Source organism: Scylla paramamosain, chromosome 7 (assembly GCF_035594125.1).
Source record: "Scylla paramamosain isolate STU-SP2022 chromosome 7, ASM3559412v1, whole genome shotgun sequence".
Taxonomy (NCBI): domain Eukaryota; kingdom Metazoa; phylum Arthropoda; class Malacostraca; order Decapoda; family Portunidae; genus Scylla; species Scylla paramamosain.
In genome coordinates this window covers 23,340,616-23,366,559 of record NC_087157.1, presented here as the reverse complement: position 1 = coordinate 23,366,559, position 25,944 = coordinate 23,340,616, and the positions used below count along the sequence as shown (strand labels likewise).

At 45.4% G+C, this 25,944-nt stretch overlaps 1 protein-coding gene across 3 annotated transcripts in view; it reads right to left on the bottom strand.

The window, feature by feature from the left end:
• LOC135102241 (mucin-2-like) overlaps window positions 1-25,944 on the bottom strand; it is a 76,955-nt gene that overhangs the window by 11,303 nt on the left and 39,708 nt on the right. For 2 of the 3 annotated variants that reach the window (XM_064007119.1, XM_064007120.1), the window contains 5 exons: window positions 19,269-19,452; window positions 11,638-11,810; window positions 7,308-7,485; window positions 4,352-6,340; window positions 3,006-4,075 (listed from right to left, as the gene is read on the bottom strand). In XM_064007119.1, the coding sequence (XP_063863189.1) occupies window positions 3,006-4,075; window positions 4,352-6,340; window positions 7,308-7,485; window positions 11,638-11,810; window positions 19,269-19,452 (3,594 nt within the window). Of the gene's footprint in view, window positions 1-1,769; window positions 4,076-4,351; window positions 6,341-7,307; window positions 7,486-11,637; window positions 11,811-19,268; window positions 19,453-25,944 lie in introns of those variants that run through there. The other variant, XM_064007121.1, reaches the window with a different exon arrangement.

Genomic DNA, 25,944 nt, shown 5'->3' with positions numbered 1-25,944 from the left:
GCCGAGGAGAGGTTCATAGAGCGTCACATGAGTCTGATCAAGAGCTATGAAACAAATACAAAAACGAAAACCCCACTATGAATTGTTGTATAAATGAGGAAAAACATTAGATTTAGCATGGCAAGTCCTAATCTACTCTCTTCTTCTTCTTCTTCTTCTTCTTCTTCTTCTTCTTCTTCTTCTTCTTCTTCTTCTTCTTCTTCTTCTTCTTCTTCTCTCTTTTCTTTTCTCACTGCATCCATAGACCTTCTCTCAGGTCTTCCTCTCTCCCCTGATGCTTCCCGCTTGGAGAAACATGATGTGGAGGACTTGAGAAAAGAGATATAGAATTCAAATATTCATGTTATTGCTATTGAAGTTTCTCTTTCTAGATTTCATCCTTATTTCTTTCCTCTCCCCTTTTCGCCCATAATCCTTCCTTTCGTCCTCGTCTTCCCAGTCTCTCTTCTTCTATACTTATATTTACTTAAGAGAACAATTCAAATTTTCATCTTACTATTAAAGTTTTGTCACTAATTTTCATCATTGTTAATTTCCTCCCGTACACTGATGCCGCGTCTTCACCTGCAGAGAAGAACGAGGACCTGGAGAACTGAGGCGAGGCGAGGCGAGGCGAGGCGAGGAGTGTTACCAGGGCACAAATATGAACACAGCAGTAGCATTAGTCTCAAGTTTACGTTAGAGCAAGATGATGTTTACGATCAACGACTATTTTTGTAAGGTTCTCACGAAATATCTTGTGCTATTTGGACGTAACGCCTCACTATTTACTGTGCGTGTGTGTGTGTGTGTGTGTGTGTGTGTGTGTGTGTGTGTGTGTGTGTGTGTGTGTGTGTGTGTGTGTGTGTGTGTGTGTGTGTGTGTGTGTGTGTGGAGGGGCGAGGGGCGTGCAGGAGGTGCTAAATAAACCAAGACCACCGCTGTCAATGGCTCGAAGGGACGTCACTCGTCAATTATTCGCAACCCTGAGGCGGAGGGAGGGAGGGAGGGAGGGAGGGAGGGAGGGAGGGAGGGAGAGAAGTGGAGCAACGTGTATGTGAGTGTATGAATGTATTACTCTTAAAAGGCACACTGACCACCACCACCACCACCAGTACCTCCTCGTCCCCCACTGTATATGACTTCGAAACAAAAGCATCTTTGTAACTGTATGAGAGTGTGTGATAGTATGTGAGAGTGTATGCGAGTCTTGCAAGGCGCGCACACTGACCATCACCACCTCCACCACCACCACTACCACCACCACCACCACCAACAACAACAACAACAACAACAACAACAACACTACCTCATCCCCAAATGCACGTCGCTTCTGACCCTACCACTGCAGCGTCATTCAGTCAAAGGTTCTCAGCAACAACACACTCCATCAGTCAACCACGCGGGATATCATCAACACCACAAGGGGCAAGGCAACTACCTGCTGTAGACCCCTTAATTGCCCTTAACCCTTTGATTGCTATAAATGAATGCAAGTTTAGAGTATAATTTCGAAAGACATGCAAGTAACTGAGAGCAGAGGGAGTGAAGAGTGGGGGACTACAAATCTTCATGTGTTTAATTTTGGTTCTTTAAATTGTGTAAGGTTATTCGGATGAAGAGAAATGTCATTAGTATTCAATGGGTTAAGAATATATAATAGCGTAGATACAACGTACCCCACGATAGCGCAGATATAACGTAACACACAACAGCGTAGATATAACGTAACCCATGATAGCGCAGATACAACACAACACACGACAGCGTAGACATAACAAACACCAAAATTATGAGAGAAAAAAATAAGTGTGAATCTTCCATGACGCGTGTCTCTCCTCGCCGTGACCCCAGCACCGCCGCGGCGTGACGGGCTGCAGTCAGTCACACCAGACGGAGCATGACGTCCCGCGGGCACCCTTAGGGCAAGCAGCCTCGCTCGGCGCCACACTCACCGCTCATCGCCGCCCGCCGCGCCGCCGCCACTTCACCCACTCATCTCTCAGCGACATAATTTCGCGGCCAACTGTCGATTTGCTATAAATGACCTCAGGGATTTCATTAATTTAATTACTGTAATGGTGGGTGAAGGAAGGGGAGGAGGGGGAGATGGTGATGGTTGTGATGATTGTGGTGGTGGTGGCTCTTGAACGCGTCTCCCTGTGATAGGCGCGGAGGGTTATCGTGATGACGCATTAAGTAATTTGTTCCTTTACTCCGCACAGGTTTTCATCCCTGAGCGCAGCAGATGGTGAGCTGCTCCCCGGCGGCGCCTGCAGGAGAACCACACAACACTTGGTTTTACCAAGATTAAATGTGTGTGTGTGTGTGTGTGTGTTGACGGGGCAGGCTTCATGGTGGGGAAAGCTGAGGTGAGGTGAAGCAACCACTGGGCTACAAGGGTGTCGTGGCTTAGACTCGCTAGGTAATGCAGGGCAAGTACATAACGCAGACCCACACCTGGCAGGGCGCCGCGAGCTGCCCATGACAGAGGTATCATGCTGGCGACAAGTTATAATAATACATCTGCTGACCGTCCTTCATGAGGCGGTGCAGGTCACCTCATGAAATTCCCCTCACACACCAAGCCCCTCAGTACACCTGCCATGTCACCTGATGGATTCCACGCCCACTTGCTGGGAGATTTGTTTGCAAAGGGTTTCAAACAAAAAGAGATTTCAGTAATTACTAGTTTGACTCACCTACAATACTTGACACTGACTGAACAACTAACACTACGCCTGTACTAATCAGGAGGTTTTAAGTGAACTCGATAAAACATTATCTTCCCAATATGATCTTTCATTATTTAATTCGTGGATCCTGAAGACAAGCGTTATCATAACAGCATGTTTTCTGCTGACGGTTTCCTCTCCCCCACCTCCCCCGCAGATTGTGTTAGTGTTACTGAGCCGCCGCCAGGGTAAACACGACCGTCACACAATGCAGGATGAATGTTGCAGGTCAGTGAGGGTCAGAACCTCGCCCCTCCACGGCAATACAACAACAAGGCAGGTCACACTCACCGGTCGTAGATGAGCTGGACGGCGAGCTGGCCCGTCACCTGGCCGAACGTGTCCTCCAGCTCCCCCAGCGTGACGGAAGTGTCCGAACTGACGGAGTCGCAGGACATGGCTCTTTTCAGCGTGGATCCATGTCCTGGCCCACCTGCCATGCCTCCGTCAAAACTGCCAGACAGATCGGCGGAGTTTGGCCCCGAGCTGGAGTAGCCGGCGGAGCTGGGCGGTGTATCGGCGAAGGTGGCGAGGGAAGCGGCGGAGTTGGGCGGTGTGGAGGTGACCAGTCCGGCCGAACTCGGAGGTGTGTCCAGAGACAATCTGCGGTTGATGCCGAGGCCAGGTGACACCGGGGACAGCGAGGCGTCCATGGAGGCACGCCTGCTGGTGAAGGAGCCTCTGAGGCCTGCAGAGCTGGGGGGCGTGCCGCTCACCGTGGCCCGGGTGCTACTGAAGGCGCTGAAAGGTCCCGCCGAGCTCGGGGGTGTCTCTGTGGAGCCTTGAGAGAAGGACTTTGTCGCCGAGTGCGGAGGCGTGATGGGCAGGGCGGTTGACGGTGGCGGCGTGCCCAAGTGGTCGAGAGGGCCGTGCATGAGGTCCTCCTCGTCGGGCAGCTGACGCAGGCGGGCACTCAGGGACGCAATGTACTCACGCACCCGCCTCGTGCTCTCATCCTCGTCCTCCATGTCACCCAGCACACCCACACCACTCTCACTCTGCTCGGTGGAGGAAACCTCCTCCTCTACTCTCCCCAGTCCCCCAGGCTGCCTCTCCCCTCCACCACTGTCCACACTCCCGAAAAAAGTGTTCTTCCCGCTGTCCCTGCTGCCCTGCAGAGTCTGTTCCCTCCTGGAGGAGGTGTCTGTGGGCCACCAGTCCTGCGAGGTATCACGGGGGTGCTCCATAGTGGCCCCAAGTTGTTTCATCCGCGCCTCCACCTCCGCCAGGCGCGAAGAGATGTGCGGGGAGTGGGGCGAGTAGGGGTTAGTGGCCGTGTTGGGGGGCGTGGCGGGCACCTCATAGCTCCTCCCCAATTCCGGGCTGCCCACGGAGTCTCGCGAGGACAGCTCCGTTGAAACCTGTGGTGGCGAGAGAAAAAAAACATCCTTTAGCGGCACACTGGCAAAGTCTGCCTCACACTACCACGACAATCACGCACACGTGTACCAAGGCACACTTCACCATGCAAATTCTTAAAAACATAAAAAGTTCCCAAACATGCAAATTTAGATCAGAATCCACTTATTGGAAGTATGAGTAACAGAACAAATAAGCGAATACCTGAAAACAGCAAAAATGGATGCCAGAGTGTACTGGAATGCGTCATGGAGACGGAAGTGAGTGCTTAACATTACCTGAGGCGTGAGCGGCTCGCCAGTCCTTGGCGAGGCGGGTCGCGGCGCCGCGGTGCTCACCCCGCTGCTCAACCTATCATAACTGAACACACCACTGGAAGGTCCACTCGCAAACACTTCGTTGGTCCCGGAGGGGCTTTCATAGTTTTGTAACACGTAACTCTTAGTCACGCCAGTGTCTGCTTTGCGGCTCGTAATGTCTTGTGATATGTTATCGGCGTCACTGTTCGCGCGGTCACTACTGTCCACGACCCCATTGGCCTGAGGCGCGAGGCTCGTGTGGGGCTGCTGAGGCTGAGGCGAGCTGAAGTCCCGTGCCGCCTTCATTCCTTCTTTCCCAGCCTCCTTAGTCTTCCCCTCACCCGGCCAGTGCCCTTCCCCAGGCCCGTTGAGGAGCGGCCCCGGACCGCCCACGCCCTCCCCCTCCTCGGGTTTGATGGGGGAGTTGAGGTCCATCAAGTTCCCGGAGAAGGAATGAGACAAGGAAGAGTCGGTCACAGCTGTATGAGGCGGCGGGGCCGGCGGCGCGGCGGCCGTGGTGGTCGAGGTGAAGGAGAGCGTGGAGTGTGAGAAAGGTGAGAGATCCGCGGAGCTTGACGAGAATGCAGCGCCGCTTGAATCATAGAAAGACGTGGTACTTGCCGCGGCAGTAACTACTGCAGTGCTCGCCGCGGCGGTGAACGTTACGGTGCTTGGCGGAGCGCTGAACGCCGCGGTAGTGGAGGAAGTTTGGAAAGACAAGGCGTTTAGTGAAGCTGTGAAAGCTGCAGTGCTTGCTGGGGCAGTGAACACTGCTGTACTTGAGGGGGCATAGAAAGACGTGGTACTTGCTGGGGCTGTGAACACTTTGGTATTTGCTGGGGCTGTGAAACCCTCAGTGCTTGCTGCGGATGTAAAAGCTCTAGTACTTGCTAGAGCTGTGAATCCTGCGGTGCTTGCTGGCGCTGTGAACCCTGCGGTGCTTGCTGTCGCTGTGAACGCTGCAGTGCTTGTTGGCGATGTGAACGCTAAGGTACTTGCCGGAGATAAAGGCGCAGTGCTTGCTGGTGGTGTGAACACTGCAGTGCCAGTACTTGCTGGGGATGTAAATTCTGTCGTACTTGCTGGGGTTGTTAAAGCTGTGGTGCTTGCTTTGGCTGTGAACGCTGCAGTGTTTAGTGAGGCTGTGAAAGCTGAGGTGCTTGCTGTGGTTGTGAACGCAGCAGTGCTTAATGGGGCTGTGAAAGCTGTGGTGCTTGCTGCGGCTGTGAACGCTGCAGTGCTTGCTGGGACCGTGAACGGTGTAGTGCTTGGTGTGGGTGTGAACACTGCAGTGCTTGATGATGCTGTTAACGCTGCAGTGCTTGCTGGTGCTGTAAAACCTGCAGCACAGGCAGGTGCTGTGAACGTTGCAGTGCTTGGTGTGGCTGTGAACGCTGCAGTGCTTGAAGAAGCATAGAAAGACACAGTGGTTGCTGGGGACGTGGTGGCCGCAGTTCTTCCTGAGACTGCGAAAGCTGCACTGCTTGGTGGGGGCGTGAACGCTGTAGTGCTAACTGGTGCCGTGAACATTGCGGTACTTGATGGTGCTGTGAACGCTGCAGTGCTCGGGGAGGTATAGAAAGACGTGGTGGCTGCCGTGCTTGCCGGGGCTGTGCACACTGCAGTGCTTGATGGGACCGTGAAAGGTGCGGTGCTTGAGGAGGCATAGAAAGGCGCGGTTGCTGCGGAAGTGATAACCGCAGTGCTTGGTGGGGCTGTGGAGACCGCAGAGTAGGTGGGGGGCGGAGGGGCGCCTGCTGTGGTGGCCCCATAGGAGGGCGGTGAATGGTAGTCGGCCCCCTTCACCAACGTCAAGCCCTCGGTAGTCTGGACGGGCCTCGCCTCCTCCACCACAGTGTTCTGGGCGAGCGGCGCCTCCGAAGCTTCGTCAGGCGGCACCCAGGAGGCCCGGAAGGGGTTGGTGGAGGGCCGCTTGGGGCTGCTCTGCTGCGACGCCGCCAGGAGTTCCTGAAGACACACAAAATGTGTTCCTTAATAATAGTGACTACATACAAACATACTGGTACACATCCGCAGCAACTCCTGAACCACTGCCCTGTACAGAGGAGCAAGGGAGGTGAGAACTTGCAGGGGAGTGATCAGTGTGGCCACCACCTGTCGCCTTCCTGAGGGCGCGGCACTTCCATTAAATGTGTTTATTTTTTGTGAGAAAAGGAGATTGGCTGGAGGTTTGAAAAATATATAAAAACACTTAATTGGCTTTCCACACAAAAAAAGTAAATAGAAAAATGTTCACCCCGCTCCCTCCACTGCACTCCACCGCCAAATTGCACACACCACACCAAGCACTAGTCTTCCTTCCACCTTCCTTAACACCTTAACCACCACCACCATAATCATCACAGGCCCAGCCACACACACACACACACACACACACACACACACACACACGCACACGCACACACACACTCTCTCTCTCTCTCTCTCTCTCTCTCTCTCTCTCTCTCTCTCTCTCTCTCTCTCTCTCTCTCTCTCTCTCTCTCTCTCTCTACAGTCTCCCCACATTATTATCGCACATGACAACACAACCACTACGCCTTGTACTCTCCAACATCATCACCACCACCACCATCACCACCACCACCTTCACCACCACCACGAAAATACTCCCTACTTTTATTTTTGCCACAAATCAGCCTCGTTACCAAAAGCAGCCCAGCTTTATCATTACCGCGCCATCACACCACAACATCGTCACGTTCCAAGCCATCACGACACTGCTATACCTGCACCACGGCTCAGCACCACCACACCATACTACCACACCACACCACCATAACAATAACACACCACCACAACACCATTGCAACATCACAACACCACACCACATACCACTAACACCACCACCACACGACAACTCCCCCACTCCTGCATTACCACAACACCACCACCACCACAACAACAACCACCGTACCTTGCTCGAATCCCTCCTGGAAAGCCTGCCAGTCAGCGAGCGGTTGGAGTCCCTTCGGTCCAGGACTGGCGCTGGTCTGGAAGGTTCGGGAGGGGTCTCCACGCCCGCCCCGAAGCCCCCCACGCTGCTGGCCGGGGACGCTGACCCCTCCCCGCCGCTGTCTGACCACCCGGGGAGCCTGAAGGGTGACGGGGAGAAAGAGAAGGAAAAAGAGAAATGTTACCGCTTGGAGAGAGAGAGAAAGAGTAAAGGTTGCGGGAGCAGAGACAAAAGGTAAACCAGCAAGGAATTACATGGAGTTCGCGTCATTGTGTTTTTAATTTCTAGAATACAGCGGCCTCTTGGAGTTTATTAAAATTATCCATTGTAGGGAACTGCCACGTGCCATCAGGGACTGCCACGTATGGACAGGGACTGACACTTGCAGCTCTCTTTCTTATGTTCTTATGTTGATCAGAATTTCGTTTTTTTTTTTCTTTTCATGAGATAGATTTTGGCCAAGGGCAACACAAATGATAAAAAATAGGCCCATTAAAAGTGTTAGTCCCTACAGCAGACAAATTCGAAAGCAGATCCGAAACAGCACGGGGAAGTGTCTTGAAACTTAAGTATGAAACTACGCATATGTATGTATGAGGTGTACAAAAGTAGAGGCTTTCAAACCGACGATCTTTACCTGAAACACTACGTAACTCATGGAACTGAAGAGCGCACCCATCAAAGTTAATAACGTAATCTAACCTCTCCCAAACAAGAGCACAAAAAAAGTATTGGACTCAGAGACTTACGTTGAAGGAAAAAAAATAAGGAAAAACATGCTACTTTTCCCTCTTCCTCCTTGCTCATTTCCCTACCCACAATTTACTCCACTCCTCTTCCTCCTCCTCCTCTTCCTCCCTCTTCCTGTACCTTCTACAGCCCCGAGCGTGTATATGAGACTCCCTCCTTGCCCTCCCCACTCACTGCTCCTCCCCTTCCAATCTAAGCTGCTCCACATTCCTGCGTCTCCTCTTTCTCCTCTTCTCTACTCTTACTTCAGTGTGCCAACCTCCTCTTGCCTCTCCTCCTCCTCCTTGTCTTTTTTTTCTTCCCGCTCTCTTGTGTCACCTTTTCCTTCTCCTTCTCTTTCTCCTTCTTCCCATCCTTTTCCTCTTCCTCCTTTTTATCTTCTTTCTCTTCTTCCTCCTCCTCCTCCTCCTCTTCCTCCTCTTATGCTAGCCTTTCCTTCTCCTCCTCCTGCTCCTCCACCTCTCTTCTTCTTCTTCTTCTTCTTCTTCTTCTTCTTCTTCTTCTTCTTCTTCTTCTTCTTCTTCTTCTTCTTCTTCTTCTTCTTCTTCTTCTTCTTCTTCTCCTCCTCCTCCTCCTCCTCCTCCTCCTCCTCCTCCTCCTCCTCCTCCTCCTCCTCCTCCTCCTCCTATTCTTCCTCCTCCTATTCTTCCTCCTCTTCTTCCTCCTCCTATTCTTCCTCCTCTTCTTCCTCCTCCTCCTCCTCTTCCTCTTCCTCCTCCTATTCCTCCTTCTCCTCCTATTCCTCCTCTTCCTTCTCCTTCTCCTACCAGTCTTCTACCTTTCTCCTCTTCATTCCCATATTTTTTTTTATTCTTTTCTTTCTCCTTTTCACGTGTACAGGAAGTCAGTTAAGGGCTTCCAAAAGAAATGGAAAAAAGGGCCACCTAATTGCCGCTTCCCCAAAAAGTGAATAAAAAAAGGGCTTCAATCGTGTTGGGCAATTAAGTTCTGGTGTCTTGATCCTCCTCTTTTGAAATAAAGTTGCATTCTTGTGTATTCCTTCGTGTATTCCTTCCCCTTGGGTTCATCCCATTCCAGTGGCTCGCTTCATAGTCTCCCAAAGCACATTCATGGAGAACACACCGCAGTGCAACGCAATATTAAAGAAGTCAACACAACACAACGTAGTATTAACACTTCCTGCTAATTGGCATTTTTTTCACTAACTAATAACCACTCTGAGGCATTTCTTCTTGCTCTACAGCCACCTCCAAGTTTTATACTGGTAGAAATTGCTACATCTATTCTTTTAATTCTTTTTTTCTGTCTTTCTTGTTGATGCTCATAAAGATTTCATTACTTTTATTGTTGTGAATTGTTACAACAGCAACCTAACGGAGTGAAAGGATTAAACAATGTAACACAAAGCAGCACAGTATCAAAGTAACACAGCAAATATAACACAAGGCAACACAATATTAAAGTAACACAAGACAACGCAGTATTAAAGTAACACAACGTAACACAATATCAATGCAACACTGTAACACAATACAACTACATCCTTGGCTCCATGCTCTCCGTTGCTCACCTAACCAGTGTCCACACAAGACCCAACATGACGATAACAAAAGAGCAGAGTCCTCCTCCCTCTGTCCCCAGTCTCCTACAATCCAGACTAATGCTGCTTCTCTCCTCCCTCTCCTCTATCGCTGTTTTCACGGTCAGTGTCTCCTCTCTGCTTGGTCTTTCCAGGTTTGCTGTGTTGCTACGTGTAATGTTTTGTGCCTTGATATTAAAAGCTAAGCTAATCTATGTCCCCAAATATTTTAGCCTTTCATGAGGACTTGTTGCAAAGACCACAGAGATCATCACGCGGGGTCTCATGAGTGTTTTGATTATTAATGGGGCGGAACTCTTTGTTCAACCATCGTTAGAATTATCCAGACGCTCTTGAAAATCTTAGTACCTTCCAGTGTTGAATCTCAGCATTGAATGTGCTGAGAGGGAAAACTTCATTCCTCGCCTTGACTGCACCGCGCCTCGCTATTCCTTGCTTTACCTAAACCATCCCCCGAGGGCCTGACAGTGCTCTCTGCAGCCTGCCAATGCCTGCCGCCATCCCGTGAGGCCGCAATGCTACAGCAGCCCCGTGTCTCCGCGTGGCGCTGCTGCATCTCACGCCGAGGCTTAAAGTTTGGATGGCACCGATGACAGCTGCGTGAAAACTTGTGTGTGTGTGTGTGTGTGTGTGTGTGTGTGTGTGTGTGTGTGTGTGTGTGTGTGTGTGTGTGTGTGTGTGTGTGTGTGTGTGTGTGTGTGTGTGTGTGTGTGTGTGTGTGTGTGTGTGTGTGTGTGTGTGTGTGTGTGTGTGTGTGTGTGTGAGGGATTAAGAAGGGTGGAGTGAAGATGCCAGTCTAGGTGTACAGTCTCATATCAGTATTCTTAAGCGTTCCACGGTCTGTCTCCAGTATTTTCATAAGCTACAGTGCAAATTATCGGCGTTTTCAAAGTACGTTCTCAATATGCTAGTGATAATTTAACAAACATCCTGCATAACCAATGGGAATCCTCTTTGTGGCCTTTGAAAACAGTTCTTCTGAGAGGCTTGAATGTGTAAGAATACGGGACAAAGACAAGTGAGCCGTGACTGTGAAAGAGGACGGCCGTGATTCGTTCTCCGTCACGCCAACATTCCCGAGTCACTGAGGGATCGGTAGAATTCTCATAACCAGGGAAGGTTGATGCTCCTTTTCTTTCTTTTCTTTTCTTTTTTTTTTTTTTAACAATGAGCCAAACCAACCTTTGTTCTTTAGTCTAATGATACCTGTATTTTTCCTGCTCTTCTTTCTCTCCCCTCTATTTTCCGACGATTTTCTCCCTCCTCTCTATCCTCCCACTTTTTTTTTTTTCCTCCTCTCTATCTTTCCACTCTATTTCTCTCCTCTCTCATCACTTTATAGGCGATTACTTTACCACAATTCAAGAATCTTTTAACATCTTATAACAGCGCCATATGACTACGATGCTGCGGTGTCTTACCATTTAAATCACCCTTCTCTGCCTCTCTTGTCAGAAAAAGAGGAGGGGAAGACTTAAGCAAGAGACAGACGCCTTCAAGAAGAGTGTCAGACAGAGTGACTGAATACTTCTCTCCAGTGTCTCTCCGGTGACCCCAGTGACCCCTGAGCCCCGCAAGGTCACTGCGTTACAGGATTGCAAGGTGACAGGGTTTGTATAGAAGGTCACGGGGTTTGTATAGTACCGCACGCTGAACTTACACACCGATACACACACACACACACACACACACACACACACACACACACACACACACACACACACACACACACACACACACGAAAATAGTCTCTACAAAAGGTCACAGAGTTTGAATTACTAGTTGTGCACGCCAAACCGCAAACACTTAACACACACACACACACACAATCCCCACTTCCTAGTGTGTGAGGACTGAACATGTACCAAGAAGCACCACATCCTTAGGGACACCACACCACAACACACCACAGCACGGGACGGGCAGAGAAGAGAACAGAAGAGAGGGGAAGGGAAGGCGAAACATGGGCGTGCGACTCACCTGGGCGGGGGTGCGGGGGCGGGGCGCAGGGGCTGAGGCGGCAGGTCTGGCTCGTCGGCTTGGCGAATGGAGTCGTCCATGCTGGGAACACTGGGGAGGTCGTCCAGGTTGGTGAAGCGCTTGTACGACCCAGTGCGTGGCCACAGCCCGATCCAGTCCAGGTCACTGTCGAACTGTGGGGGCCCAGGCGGGTTGAGCGGCGGGGGCGGCGCGGAAGACGTGGAGGGAGGGAGGGAAGGGAGGGGAAACGTGGAGGGAGGGGGGGAAGGGAGGGAGCGGAGGAAAGGGAGGGATGGAGGGGAACACAGGTAAAGATGAAGGTGCCAGACAGGGAGGGAGGGACAAGGGGGAAGGGACGGGGCTAGGCACAGGGAGGAAGGGCCAAAGGAGGGAAGGGTACGCGGAGGGAGATGAAGGTGCAAGGAATGAAGTAGTGAGGAAGCGAGGGAGGGAAGGATGAGAGTACAAAAGAAGAAGAGGAGGAGGAAAGTCGATAAATGAAAGTTGGTGAATGAAGCAGCGTGCATTAGAGGAAAAGAGTCGATAAATGAAAGAAAGTATATGAATGACGTTGCGAATATGAGAAAAGAATCGATGAATTAAATAAAAGTAGATAAGTGACGTTTGAGAATATTAGAGAAAGAGACAGACAATCGATAAATGAAAAGAAAGAAAGTAGATCAGTGAAAAGGAAACAAATGAATGACGTAGCGAATATTAATTACACAAAAGTACGAAATAGCTTCCCTTAACACAACAAGACGCCGGTGTAACTTCCTGTGACTGTATGTTTCTAGTATGTACGTATGCCTCGACACCCTCCCTCCCCGCCCCCCCGCCCCGCCCCGCATGCCGCAGCCTCCTCGTCCAGCACACAAAGGAAGTGGCAGTGAGTTTTAATATCGAGGCAAAAGAGCAGCATGGCGCCAATACCTTGATTCCAGCCGCCGAAGCACGCCTCCGCTGCTGCCTCTCCCCGGAGACTCTTTCTTTTACCTTTATCTTCCGCGCATTTCCAAGACTACCGAAAAAGTCACCGCGAGATTGGAATTCCACAAGGTTATTCTTTCCTCTTCCTTTAATCATCTGGACTCACTAAAGTTGTCATGGAAGTACTGCAAATGTCATGGACGGGTATTTTTTTTCTTTCTTCTTTTTTTTTTTTTCTATCTTGCTAGAGCTGAAAATTAACAGGATTTGGTGTTGCATATTGAGCGACGCTTGGAAGTTTAGTTATTAACCCTTTCAATATTTAGGCAACGATTGTATGAACGATTCTACATGCCGTTCGAGGATTTGGTTAAGTAAAGGAAGATACTTTTCGCTACTAAGGGGTTACAATTATTCATCCAGTTGTTCCTCCGACACAACTGTACTTTATTTAGGCCATTATGACGAGCTAATACTTGTCTTGATGGCCTGAAGTACTGGAAAGGTTAACAAAATATTACTGATCATCTTAAACATATATATATTATTTACTCTACTGTGATTCATTAACAGGTGTTCTGGTGGTCTGGAGTACTGAGTGGATTAAGTCTATGCTGCTTCGACCACTATGCAGCAATGAACAAAAGCCTGGCGATCATCTTAGATTTATATATCCTTTATTCAATTATAGCTCACTAAAAGATATTCTGATGGTTTGGAGTGATGAATGGGTTAAGTCTACGTAGCTACTGTTTCAATCAATTTACAACGCTGAAGGAAGGTCTGGCGATTATCATGAGTTCTTCCTTTTGATCTAAGAGGAGACTCCGGCCTGAGGCAACAAAAACGCTATGATAATAATAAAAAAAAAATATTAAAAAAAGTTCACTAAAGGTGCCAGTCCCCAAAACGCCACACGCACACAAGACAAAAAAGTGACCCCATGATGAAAGGAGGCTCAGGTCTGATGGGTTCTTATAGCTGCCCTTGTTATCTTAGTACGTTCTAGTCTGAGTGGATTCTGGTCAACCGTAACTGTCCTGTCACTACACCAGTACATCACCTGACACCTGAAGCACCACCAGCCTGTAGGGAAATTGAGTCCGAGCAGCAAGTCCTCCTAAAACAAGAGCATTCAATTCCAGTGTCACGCTCGTAATGTCACCCTGAACAGCCGAGGCTCTAAATTGGGAGCCGCGCCTGATTGACTAATTACTGCACGAGTGACGGATGTGTATTTGCTCCACATTATTTATCACTTCCCGGTCACCTGAGTCCTGTCAACAGCCACGCCACTCAGCGCCGATCATGTTTACACAGCGATGACAAAAATAGTGTGAGAGAGAAAAAATATGACCGACTGAACGAGAGGAAAAATTACATGACCGACGGAACAATAAGAAAAAAAAAGACTGAAAAAAAAAACAGGACTGAATAATGATAAGAAAAAAAAGCGAGAAAAAAATACCACGATCGAATGAACAATTATAAGGTAAAAAAAAAAAAAAAAAAAGAGAGAAAAAACTACATGACTTGACCGACTGACCAATTAAAAATTAGTAATATCAAAACAGTTTAATACAACGAGTGTACAAACAACGCTAATGAGAGAAAAAAAATATTATATATATATATATATATATATATATATATATATATATATATATATATATATATATATATATATATATATATATATATATATATATATATATATATATATATATATATATATATATATATATATATATATATATATATATATATATATATATATACTCGTATATATATATATATATATATATATATATATATATATATATATATATATATATATATATATATATATATATATATATATATATATATATATATATATATATATATATATATATATATATATATATATATATATATATATAATATATATATATATATATATATATATATATATATATATATATATATATATATATATATATATATATATATATATATATATATATATATATATATATATATATATATATATATATATATATATATATATATATATATATATATATATATATATATAAAATTGATTATTTGGTTGGATGGAAGCAATCACTACGTATACACAAGTCATAGATGGATGTACTAAACCTGATAAAAGTTATGTTTCTGTTCTCAGCTAATAATGTGACAGTTATGGCCTCTTCTTAAGCTTAGTGAAAAGGTAGACTCCAAGAATAGTCAGAGTTATAAAATGGATGTACTAAACTTGCTAAAACTTATGCTTCTATCTTCTACCAAACTTTTGACTGTCATGGCCACTTCTCAAACTTCATTATTATCATTATTATTTATTTATTTTCTTTTTCGCTTTTTACGTCCGGTTTCCCCAGTTTGTCAAGGTTAGGACGGTGCCTCATAACGAAGGACTTAGGATTTGGCATTAAGGAATCGTTACCCCGAGCGGATGCCCTTCCCACTCTCGAACCGTGGCCAAGATTTGAACCCGTGTGTCTGAGGACCTCTCAGCCACACCAAAGGGCGAGCGGTCCCACTGAACCACGGCGGCCTTCTTCTCAAGCTTTATGACAATGTGTATTGTAAGTATAGTAAAAATATAAAATAATGTACTAAATGCGCTAAAACTTATGCTTCTATCCTCTGCCAACATTTTGACCGCCATGGCCTCTTCTCAAACTTAATGGAGTATAGTGTAAGTGTGGTGTAACTCGAAACAATGAATACGTGCGTAGGTCACAAATACATGCACTAAGTCTGCTTAAAGTTATGGTTCTCTCCTCTATATTCCTTTAATTGCTATGGTCGCTTTTCAAACTAAATAAAAAAAAATATATATATATATATATATATATATATATATATATATATATATATATATATATATATATATATATATATATATATATATATATATATATATATAAAACATAAGTTTTGAGTAAGAATCAATGGACTCGGCTGATATCAATAGGCGCGATCGAGTTTTTTTTATTTTTTTTTTAAGCACAAGAGAGGCGATCCAAGGACAAAAACAAATTCGGAAAAGAAAAACTATTCAAATCTTTTATTATATGTATTTACTTCCAGTTAAAATCGTGTAAGGCTAAATGAAGCAACAAGAATCACTTTGTCATTGGCGGTAAAAAGAAAAAAAAAGTAAATTTCACCAAAAAACTTCAATTCTGGCAGCTTCGTACATAAAAGAAATTCAATCCTGGCTTACAGTAAAGGTATCTCTCTCTCTCTCTCTCTCTCTCTCTCTCTCTCTCTCTCTCTCTCTCTCTCTCTCTCTCTCTCTCTCTCTCTCTCTCGACAACCCCACACGACATCCTAATAAACACATCCCCCTTGTTGTTGCCGAGACGCACTAAGGCAATCAGTTTATAATCTATTTCCCCGCATGATCTTGATTCTCATTCCCACGAGACCCCACCAACTCAGGGCGAGGGGGTGGTGGTGGTGGTGGTGGTGGTGGTGGTGGTGGTGGTGGTGGTGGTGGTGGTAGTAGTAGTAGTGGTGGTGGTGGTGGTGGTGGTGGTGGTGGTTGCCATTGGGAACTGTTTATTTATCTCCAAAATATGACGATGTAAGGGATGACGTTGGAATATAACATTGTCAAAATAAATACAAATAAATAAATAAATAAATAAATAAATAAATAAATAAATAAATAAATAACGTTTCACTAAGAATTTAGTTTTTATCGGTTCGGAAAAAAAATTTAGATAAAAATGTCGTATTGTGATGAATATGATAGAGAGGCGAGGGGAGGACAGGAGGAGGAGGAGGAGGAGGAGGAGGAGGAGGAGGAGGAGGAGGAGGAGGAGGAGGAGGAGGAGGAGGAGGAGGGGTGAAGTTGGGAAAAGGGAGGTAAGGAGAGGAGAGGAGAGGAGAGAGAGAGAGAGAGAGAGAGAGAGAGAGAGAGAGAGAGAGAGAGAGAGAGAGAGAGAGAGAGAGAGAGAGAGAGAGAGAGAGAGAGAGAGAGAGAGAGAGCAGTGTGTGTGTGTTTGTGACACACACACACACACACACACACACACACACACACACACACACACACACACACACACACACACACACACACACACACACACACACACAAACGGACAGAGACAGACAGAGAACGCGAGCGAATACACACACACACACACACACACACACACACACACACACACACACACACACACACACACACACACACACGTACATGCAGATAGTTAAAATTTAGTACACGTAGACCACATAAAGAAATAAACACAAAAGACCATCATAATATCATAAAAAAAAATATAAAAACTAACAAAACACATAAACTCCTTACCTTCAATAAAAGTAAACTGAAAGCAAGTTTTTGTTTCCTTTCATTATTATATTTCCTACATTTCCTTCTCTTATCTTCCTCATTATCTCCAAGCTTCGTGCGTGTATTTAAGATTAAACGCTTTCATTCACATTTCCTTTCCAATTATCTTCTTTGTTTTTTCCCTTGCATGGTTTCACGTGAGAAGTATCTTTTTTTTTTTTTCCAGCGGCTTCCTCTCTCCTCTCCTCACTATTATTGTGTTTCCTTTTTGCATTACGAAAGATCAAACCGCTTCACTCTTTCCCTCTTACACTATAATCTTTCCTTTTTCTCCCTTGGTTTCATTCACTTAAGCTCCATTCCATCCCCTTCCATCTTCCAGTCCTGCCTTAAATTAGATTATGTAAGGTACTTCTGTACTTACTTTATTATGCAAGTCAAGGTGAAGCGGATTACAATACTGACATTATGAAGACGACAGGTAATCTAGAGTGAGAATTATTTATCAGGAACATCATTACTTATTCAAGTTAAGCCATTATCAGTGACTACCACTTTTACAGATTCTCTTATATTATGTTTTTATGTTATGCTTCATTATTGCCATTACCACTGCACCTTCACAATCATCGTCATTATTTATTTGTATACAGGGACTGCCACGTTTAGGCCTCACGGACTTTTGCAGCTTCCGTTACTTTATGTTCCTATGTTGCCTCATCATTACTACTATTATCACTGCACAAAGGCTCTAACTTCACAATAATCATTACTCATTTATATACTGGCTCGTGAAAGCCTGATGGATTCTTGCAGCTGTCCTTATTTTCCTATTTTCTTGTGTTTTCATTTTTCATCATTCCATTATTTTAAATTCTTATGGTTTTATTTTTTACCATTGTTATCACCACCACTGTTGCCTTCATGATCTACGAGTGTTAGGGGTGCACCAATTAACAGGTAAAAGGGGTGTGGGCAGTTAAGGCAGAGCAGCACAGGCAGCAATGTTATGTTCATGTCATCACAAGCATTGAACAGCGAGGGGACGTGACACTAGTAAACTGCTGAATGATTCAAGTGACTCCTCCCTCAGTGGTTTGGAATGAAGAGGGGTCTTGTATATTGCTCCCCGTTCAATTAGTCTGCTCTCAGTAGGGGTGTACCGTACATGCCAGACAGCGCCACTTTTGTCCCTTTGGCTTGGAAAATATATCTATACAGTGCAATTCTGAAACTGATGCTTTGTTCTTAAAACGCTTATACGAGTGTTTTTTGCATACCGTCACTGAAATATTTTACTGATTCCTTTTACGAGTACTAAAGGCATAAAGTGTTATTTGAATGTTGTTAATATTATTATGATCAAACTATTTTAACCCCTATGTTGCTATTTCCATCACAACCTATGCGATGTGAGCAACGGGGCCTGGGGGGGGGGGCGGGGAAGAAAGCTGTCAAAATACATCAACCACCTCATAGACGAAGGAAAAGATGTCAAGAGAAAGATCGACCACATATACACACGAGAAAATATATACTGGGAAAAGACTGACCGACCCTACAGAGACGGAGGAAAAGATGTCCAGAGAAAGTTCGACTAAACAGACTTACGGAAATATATCTAAAGGAAAATCGACTCCATATACACACGAAAACAAAAAAAAATGCCTGGAGAAAAAAAAATATATTATACATTATCAGAGGCGCTGTTGGATGTTGGTTTCTGTACAAAAATATGACAGTACAATAATATAATGGAGAGGAACCGCCAACTACGTAGATTACTGAGGAAGCTTTAAGTATGGTATTATGTGTAACTACCAGCCTCAATCAGTGTTATTATTACGTGTACAACTTATAGTGCGTCGCTTACCGTACAATAATGGGGAAGTAGTGAAAATCTGCAGTTTTTTTTTCTTTTCATCATTATTATTATTTGCTTGTCCGTAAGATAGTGAGTTTTTTTTTTTGTATTATCTGCTATGCGTTCAGCTAGAGAGGGAAATGTAGTTTTTTTTTTTTTAGGAATATTTTGCTGTTATGTACGATACGAGTATATAAAAAAGCACACACACATGCATAAAAGATGAATAAACACACAAGAGGGAAAAAATTCTCTCTCTCTCTCTCTCTCTCTCTCTCTCTCTCTCTCTCTCTCTCTCTCTCTCTCTCTCTCTCTCTCTCTCTCTCTCTCTCTCTCATCCACTCAAACACCCACAAATTTAAAGAGCAAAACCATAAAAATATCCCTTACAGCAATCGGGTCAGATATTAACAAAGAGAAAATTGAGATCCACACATATTAAAACAAGTAAAATAACACACACACACACACACACACACACACACACACACACACACACACACACACACATTCACTCACCAGGTAGCTTCGAGTACTGGTGTTTCGCTCAGTCCTGCAGAGGTGCACCTTCTCCTCCCTGGCGGCCCTCACCCACGCCAGGGCCCACGTCCACACCCCAAGGTAGCGCCCCAGCAGACCCAGCAGCGCCACGATGCTCGCCCCGCCCACCACAGTCACCGCCACCGCCCACCCAGAGCCCATCCTGTGGGGACAAAAACGGGGAGTTTTAAGTAGACTCAGTGGAGCGAAGGAGACTGAGATGAGATAGACTGATACATTTACTTAGAATGACTGAGATGAGATAGACTGATACATTTACTTAGAATGACTGAGATGAGATAGACTGATACATTTACTTAGAATGTCATTTTCGCAGAACGAGTTTAAGAAAAGAAAACGAGACTGACTGAGATCAAATAAACCATTAGATACACTTCGACTGTCAATTTATATTCGCAGGACAAGTTTCAGCAGAGCGAAAGAGACTGAGGTGAGATACACTGCCAGGTTTACTCAGACCGTCAATTTATTTTCGTAGGCTGTGGATTGAACTGGACGAGTTTAAGCAGAGCGAAGGAGACTGAGACAAGATAGACTGATAAACTTACATACACTGTCGATTTATTTGAACCAGGAAAGTAAGTAGAGCGAATTAAACAAAATGAGAGGAATAGTTTGATAGAAGCACTAAGACTCAAACCATTCTCGCAGATGGTGGATTAAAAGGACACTGGAGTTTAAGTAAAGCGAAGGAGACTGATAAATTTCCTTAAACTAATACATTTGCTCAGACTGTCAAGTTATTTTTTTAACAAAGCTTGGGATCTCTCTCTCTCTCTCTCTCTCTCTCTCTCTCTCTCTCTCTCTCTCTCTCTCTCTCTCTCTCTCTCTCTCTCTCTCTCTCTAAGAAAAGAAAAAAAAAACTCCAGCCAAAGCTTCTACACTCTACCTACACCATGTACTAACTACTAACTTTTACCATTAAATATTTATGGTGTTATTAATCTTCAATCAAAAACACATTGCATCATTGGTCAAAAAATTAAATAGTTAGTGGTTTTGAAATTATAAGGTGTGTGTGTGTGTGTGTGTGTGTGTGTGTGTGTGTGTGTGTGTGTGTGTGTGTGTGTGTGTGTGTGTGTGTGTGTGTGTGTGTGTGTGTGTGTGTGTGTGTGTGTGTGTGTGTGTGTGTAGGATCCATTGTACTGAGTCCACAAAGAGTAAGGAAAGGCTGGATGGTGCGGCGTAATGGTGAAGCCTTTGAGGTTATTTACATCAGTGCATTGACTAATATCCTTTTTGTGTCAGGAAAGGCGACGCCAGACTGCTTCCTTTCTTTATACGTTAGGCATTCAGAGTTGGTGGTAGTGGTGGTGATGGTGGTGGTGGTGGTAGTACGAGTAGCAGTAGTAGTAGGAAAATAAGTAACAAAAGTGTAGTAGTAGTAATAAAAACAGTAAAACCAACAACAGCAACAGCACCACCACTACAACCATCATCACCATCACCACCACCACCACCATCGCCACCACCACCACCAAACTTACTCTGCGCACCTTTACATAATGCGGAGTAAAAATAACACCACTAAATTATCTTGTGGGGCCCCCCGGAGAGCAGCACGTGGGGGAAATTATAGAACAAATGAGATGAGGAGGAAGACACTGCGCAATACACCATTTCACATCTCACGAGGAGGAGGAGGAGGAGGAGGAGGAGGGAGAGGAGAAGATTAATGAGGAGAAAAAGAAGATGAAGAAGAAGAAGAAGAAGAAGAAGAAGAAGAAGAAGAAGAAGAAGAAGAAGAAGAAGAAGAAGAAGAGGAGGAGGAGGAGGAGGAGGAGGAGGAGGAGGAGGAGGAGGAGGAGGAGGAGGAGGAGGAGGAGGAGGAGGAGGAGGAGATTAATGAGGAGAAGAAGAAGAAGAAGAAGAAGAAGAAGAAGAAGAAGAAGAAGAAGAAGAAGAAGAAGAAGAAGAAGAAGAAGAAGAAGAAGAAGAAGAAGAAGAAGAAGAAAAGATGATGATAATGATGACGATGATAATAATAATGATAATGATGATGATGATGATGAACAAGAACAAGAACAAGAGCAAGAGCAAGAACATGAACAAGAAGAACGAAAACAAGAAGAAAAACACGAAGAAAAAGAACAAGAAGAACAAGAACAAGAACAAAAACAGCAGTAGCGACAGCAAGAGGAGGAGGAGGAGGAGGAGGGAGAAGAACCATCATCAGCATCACTAATATTACTCTCACTTATCATAACACATCATAACATTACACGGTGGAAATACACACAAGAGTTATGCCATCGGTGTGTACTCGTGTTTCCCTCCCATTACAAGCTACATTACTGCCACCACTGTAACGTGTAATGGCGCCATCATGTTGTATTATAGTGGAGGTAATGGATGGTCGTGAGTTGCGGGCGCTCTTTCCCTTGCGTGTGCTAAGTTTTACAAGTTTGATAATGTTAGATTTTAAAACAGATAGGAAGAAATTGGTCCTCAAATAGACTGGCGGATGGATGCAGTAGACTCAGTAATCAGGTTTTCAGCGCCGAGTCAATATGGAGCTTTAAAAGATTAGATAAATTAATGTGAAGGGATGGTAAGTGGAAATAAGTAAGAGTATTTTGTACAAGGACTGTCTCGTGTAGACCTAATGGCCTGCAGCTTTCCTTAGTTTCCTGTGTTTTGGTGTTCTAAGCTCTCGCCCTCTTAACCCTTTGACTGCCACTTGGTACACCTTTCCATAATTACTAATCACTCTGAGACATCTTTACTTGTTTACAGCCACATCCAATCTTTGAACTGGAAAGAAATTGCAAAAATGTATTCTTTTTCATCGCTAACTCTCTTGTAGATGCTTATGAAGACTTCACGCATTCCTTCTAGTGTTGCTATTTGTGTCGTGTCGCAGTGAAAGGGTTAATGAAAAGGAAAAGTAAGCCAAGGAATTGACAGGTAAAGGACTCCTATAATCTACAGATGACAGTTTCCATTACACAAGTCATCTGATCATGGGTAACCTTCCTCTTCCTCCTCCCCCTTTCCCTCCCCTAATGAGCACAGAACATCCTGCCACTGAATGAATTATAGTTAAGTGCACAGGAATTATACGAGTAAGCAAATGCTCATGTGCACACTTGTCGGGCTTCATCTTCAAGGACAGTTTTCCTCCCCTAACGCCTTCACTGCTAATGGTGCTACAACACGCGACTTCATTAAAATAATCCTGAATAATACAACTGAACTAAATTAAAACAACAGGTGCGGGTAGGTTTGAATCACTTCTTTTTTCTGCTGGTGGTGTCTTTGTGAAAATTACACTCTGAATCTTGCAAGACCTTTTCCATCGCATCTTACCTGCAACAGATCTTTTATCGTGTATGTAAAAATTGCACTCTAAAACCTGCAACAGAACCTTTCATCGTGTCCCTGTCTTGGTGAAAATGTTATTCTGGAACCTGCAACAGCCCTTTTATTGTGTCTTACTTGCAACAGACCTTTCTCATCCTGTCTTTATAAAGGTCCTACTTTAAAACGTATAACAGACCCTTTTATCGTGTCTTTGTGAAATTTTATCATAGAATTCGTAATAAACCTTTTTTACGGTGTCTTTGTAAAAATAACATTATAAAACCTGAAACAGATCTTTTCTTATCGTGTCTTACTTGCAACAGATTTTCCTTTTCAAGTTCGGAAAAAAATATATATAGAAGAGAAAAGAATTTAAATACCTCGTTCATCCTCTATTAGCCAATGGTTATATAATACTTCCTTCACTTCAGCCACTCCAGACATCTTCAAAAAGCAGAAATTAAAACTGCTGGTACTAAAAAAAGTTTCAAATCCTCTTCAAGATATCAGTCGAGTATTGCGAGATTAAACTCCAAACTTAAACATCTGAATTAACTTTAGGAGAAGCTATAGAAGTCAAAGAGTTGAGAGTTTTAACGCCGGGAAACCTGCAGATTTAACGACCCGTGTGTGTGTGTGTGTGTGTGTGTGTGTGTGTGTGTGTGTGTGTGTGTGTGTGTGTGTGTGTGTGTGTGTGTGTGTGTTTGTGTCGCCGCCATCCATCCCCCTCCCCAACCATGACTCTTAGCTCTAGTGACATGAGATTACCAGACAGGAGTGACATTAATGAGAGGAATTTATCACCTTAATCGTCTTAGGATCAAGGGAATGCTTTAATTATGGAGTGCAGGAGGAGGCGCGGGTGAGCGAAGAGCAGCGAGAGGCGGTGGAGAGGAGAGGGCCAGGGCAAGGAGTGTGTATGTATGTATGTATGTATGGGAAGAGCCCTCTGTTGAGTTAACAAGGGGGTTTTCTCTGTCTCACGGGGAAAGGGGACTCGCCACTGACGCCTCGCACCAGGGAAGCTCGAGTCTGTGCCTTCCTTGTCCCACACTAAGAAGCTGAGCGAGGCCTTCCCTGCTGTGCTGCGCTGGGTCGATCGCTGTGTCTTAGAGGGTCTGCTGTGCCGCGGCCCGAGCCTGGTGCAGACTTGGATGGGGACTGACTGTGTGTGTGTGTGTGTGTGTGTGTGTGTGTGTGTGTGTGTGTGTGTGTGTGTGTGTGTGTGTGTGTGTGTGTGTGTGTGTGTGTGTGTGTGTGTGTGTGGCGAGTACGACCTTGGCAGTACGACCTGGTAAGTACGACCTGAGAAGTACGACTACTAGTAGGTACGCACAACCACGCATATATATGAACTGGCACGTACAACAACGAAAGTACGACCACGGAAGTATGACCACGAAAGATGTGTGTGTGTGTGTGTGTGTGTGTGTGTGTGTGTGTGTGTGTGTGTGTGTGTGTGTGTGTGTGTGTGTGTGTGTTTCCTGGATACTCTTCATGGTAAGTTTTACTGTAAAAGGGCTCGTGAAATTGATTATCGTGAGTTTTAGGTGGTAGATCTTTCAGTGCCTTGTCCTTACTTGCTCTTGTTCAGTACCTGCTGTGGCAGTAGTTTGCGGGACATCTGAGAGACTAATCCTTCCTGAAGTAGCCGAAATAGTCTCTCTCTCTCTCTCTCTCTCTCTCTCTCTCTCTCTCTCTCTCTCTCTCTCTCTCTCTCTCTCTCTCTCTCTCTCTCTCTCTCTCTCTCTCTCTCTCTCTCTCTCTCTCTCTCTCTCTCTCTCTCTCTCTCTCTCTCTCTCTCCTATGACCTTGAAAGTGCAGCCTGAAGCCATTACATCACTGAATCTTGCATGGTTGAAATGCCAACACACACACACACACACACACACACACACACACACACACACACTACCACTACTACTACCCACACTCTTCACAACATCAACAAATACGGCAAGACGCAGCAACAGCCCACCACATCACCTCCCTTTGCCTTTCCACCAGCACAGTTCACGCGTCACCGATCCCCTCACACACTGCTGCTGCTGTTGCTGCTCCTGCCGCTGCACTAATACCCGCGTGAGGTGAAGGGCAAAGGTAATTCCTCAACCTGCTATGATGTACGCACACCTTTAAGCCATCATCAATCTTATGGGTGGTGCAATCTTTCCCCGGAACACAATCTTATTTACAGTGCGCCTCCTCTTTCTTCTCTTCCCTTTCCTTGCCTTCCCTTTCTTTCCCTAAGCTGAGATCAAAGAGAAGTGGATGGCGCAGTATTACTAAACGTGTGTATATGGTATTTACTCGTAGTTGTAGACATTACGTATATTCTAAGGTTACTTCCTCCACAAACAATAGTTATTTTAGTGTTCCTCCTCCTTCCTTCCCTTCCCTTCCCTGGCCTAAGATGAGATCAAAGAAAAGTGGATGTCGTACTATTAGTATATGTGTTGAGAGTGCTCCGTGTAGTGTAGTGGTCAGGATGCTCGGCTCACAACCAAGAAGGTCCGGGTTGAGTCCCAGGCGAGGTTAGGCAGATTGGCAAGCCTCTTAATGTGTAGCCCCTGTTCACCTAGCAGCAAATAGGTACGGGATGTAAGCCGAGGGGGTTGTGACCTCGCTGCCCCGGTGTGTGGCGTGAGAGTGGTCTCAGTCTTACCCAAAAAACACATAAGAGTTGGTGGAGTTCTTTAGTTCTGGAAGAACGGTCCACCTAGCAGAAGGAAAAACTCTGATCTCAAAACCCGCGGTGGGACTCCACGTTATTAGGCGGTCATCCATGGATGGATGCTCCGCCAGGCCCTGCAGGCCCATGAGTCTCCTGGTCGTCTTGGAGCTCCCATGCCACTGGATACGAGGCTCAGGGGGAGGGGGGATCTAGATGGTGGTAATGAGGATAGCGCACCCTTTCTTTCCACATTGATCAATTAATTGCGCAGGTCTCTTCACTCCGTGAAGACGTCGTCCTCGACATCGACGGACTACCAAGAGAAACGTGTGTGTGTGTGTGTGTGTGTGTGTGTGTGTGTGTGTGTGTGTGTGTGTGTGTGTGTGTGTGTGTGTGTGTGTGTGTGTGTGTGTGTGTGTGTGTGTGTGTGTGTGTGTGTGTGTGTGTGTGTGTGTGTGTGTGTGTGTGCGTGCGTGTGTGGTATTTAAATATGGTGCAATGGTCCTTCTTTTCGTATATCTTAGTTATATTACAGTGCACCTCCTCCTCCTCCTCCTCCTCTTCCCTTTCCGTTCCTAAGCTGAGACCAAAGGGAGTGAAGGCAACAGTGTGTGGATGGTATTAGTAAATCTGTGTGAATGGTTAGGTTAGGTTAGG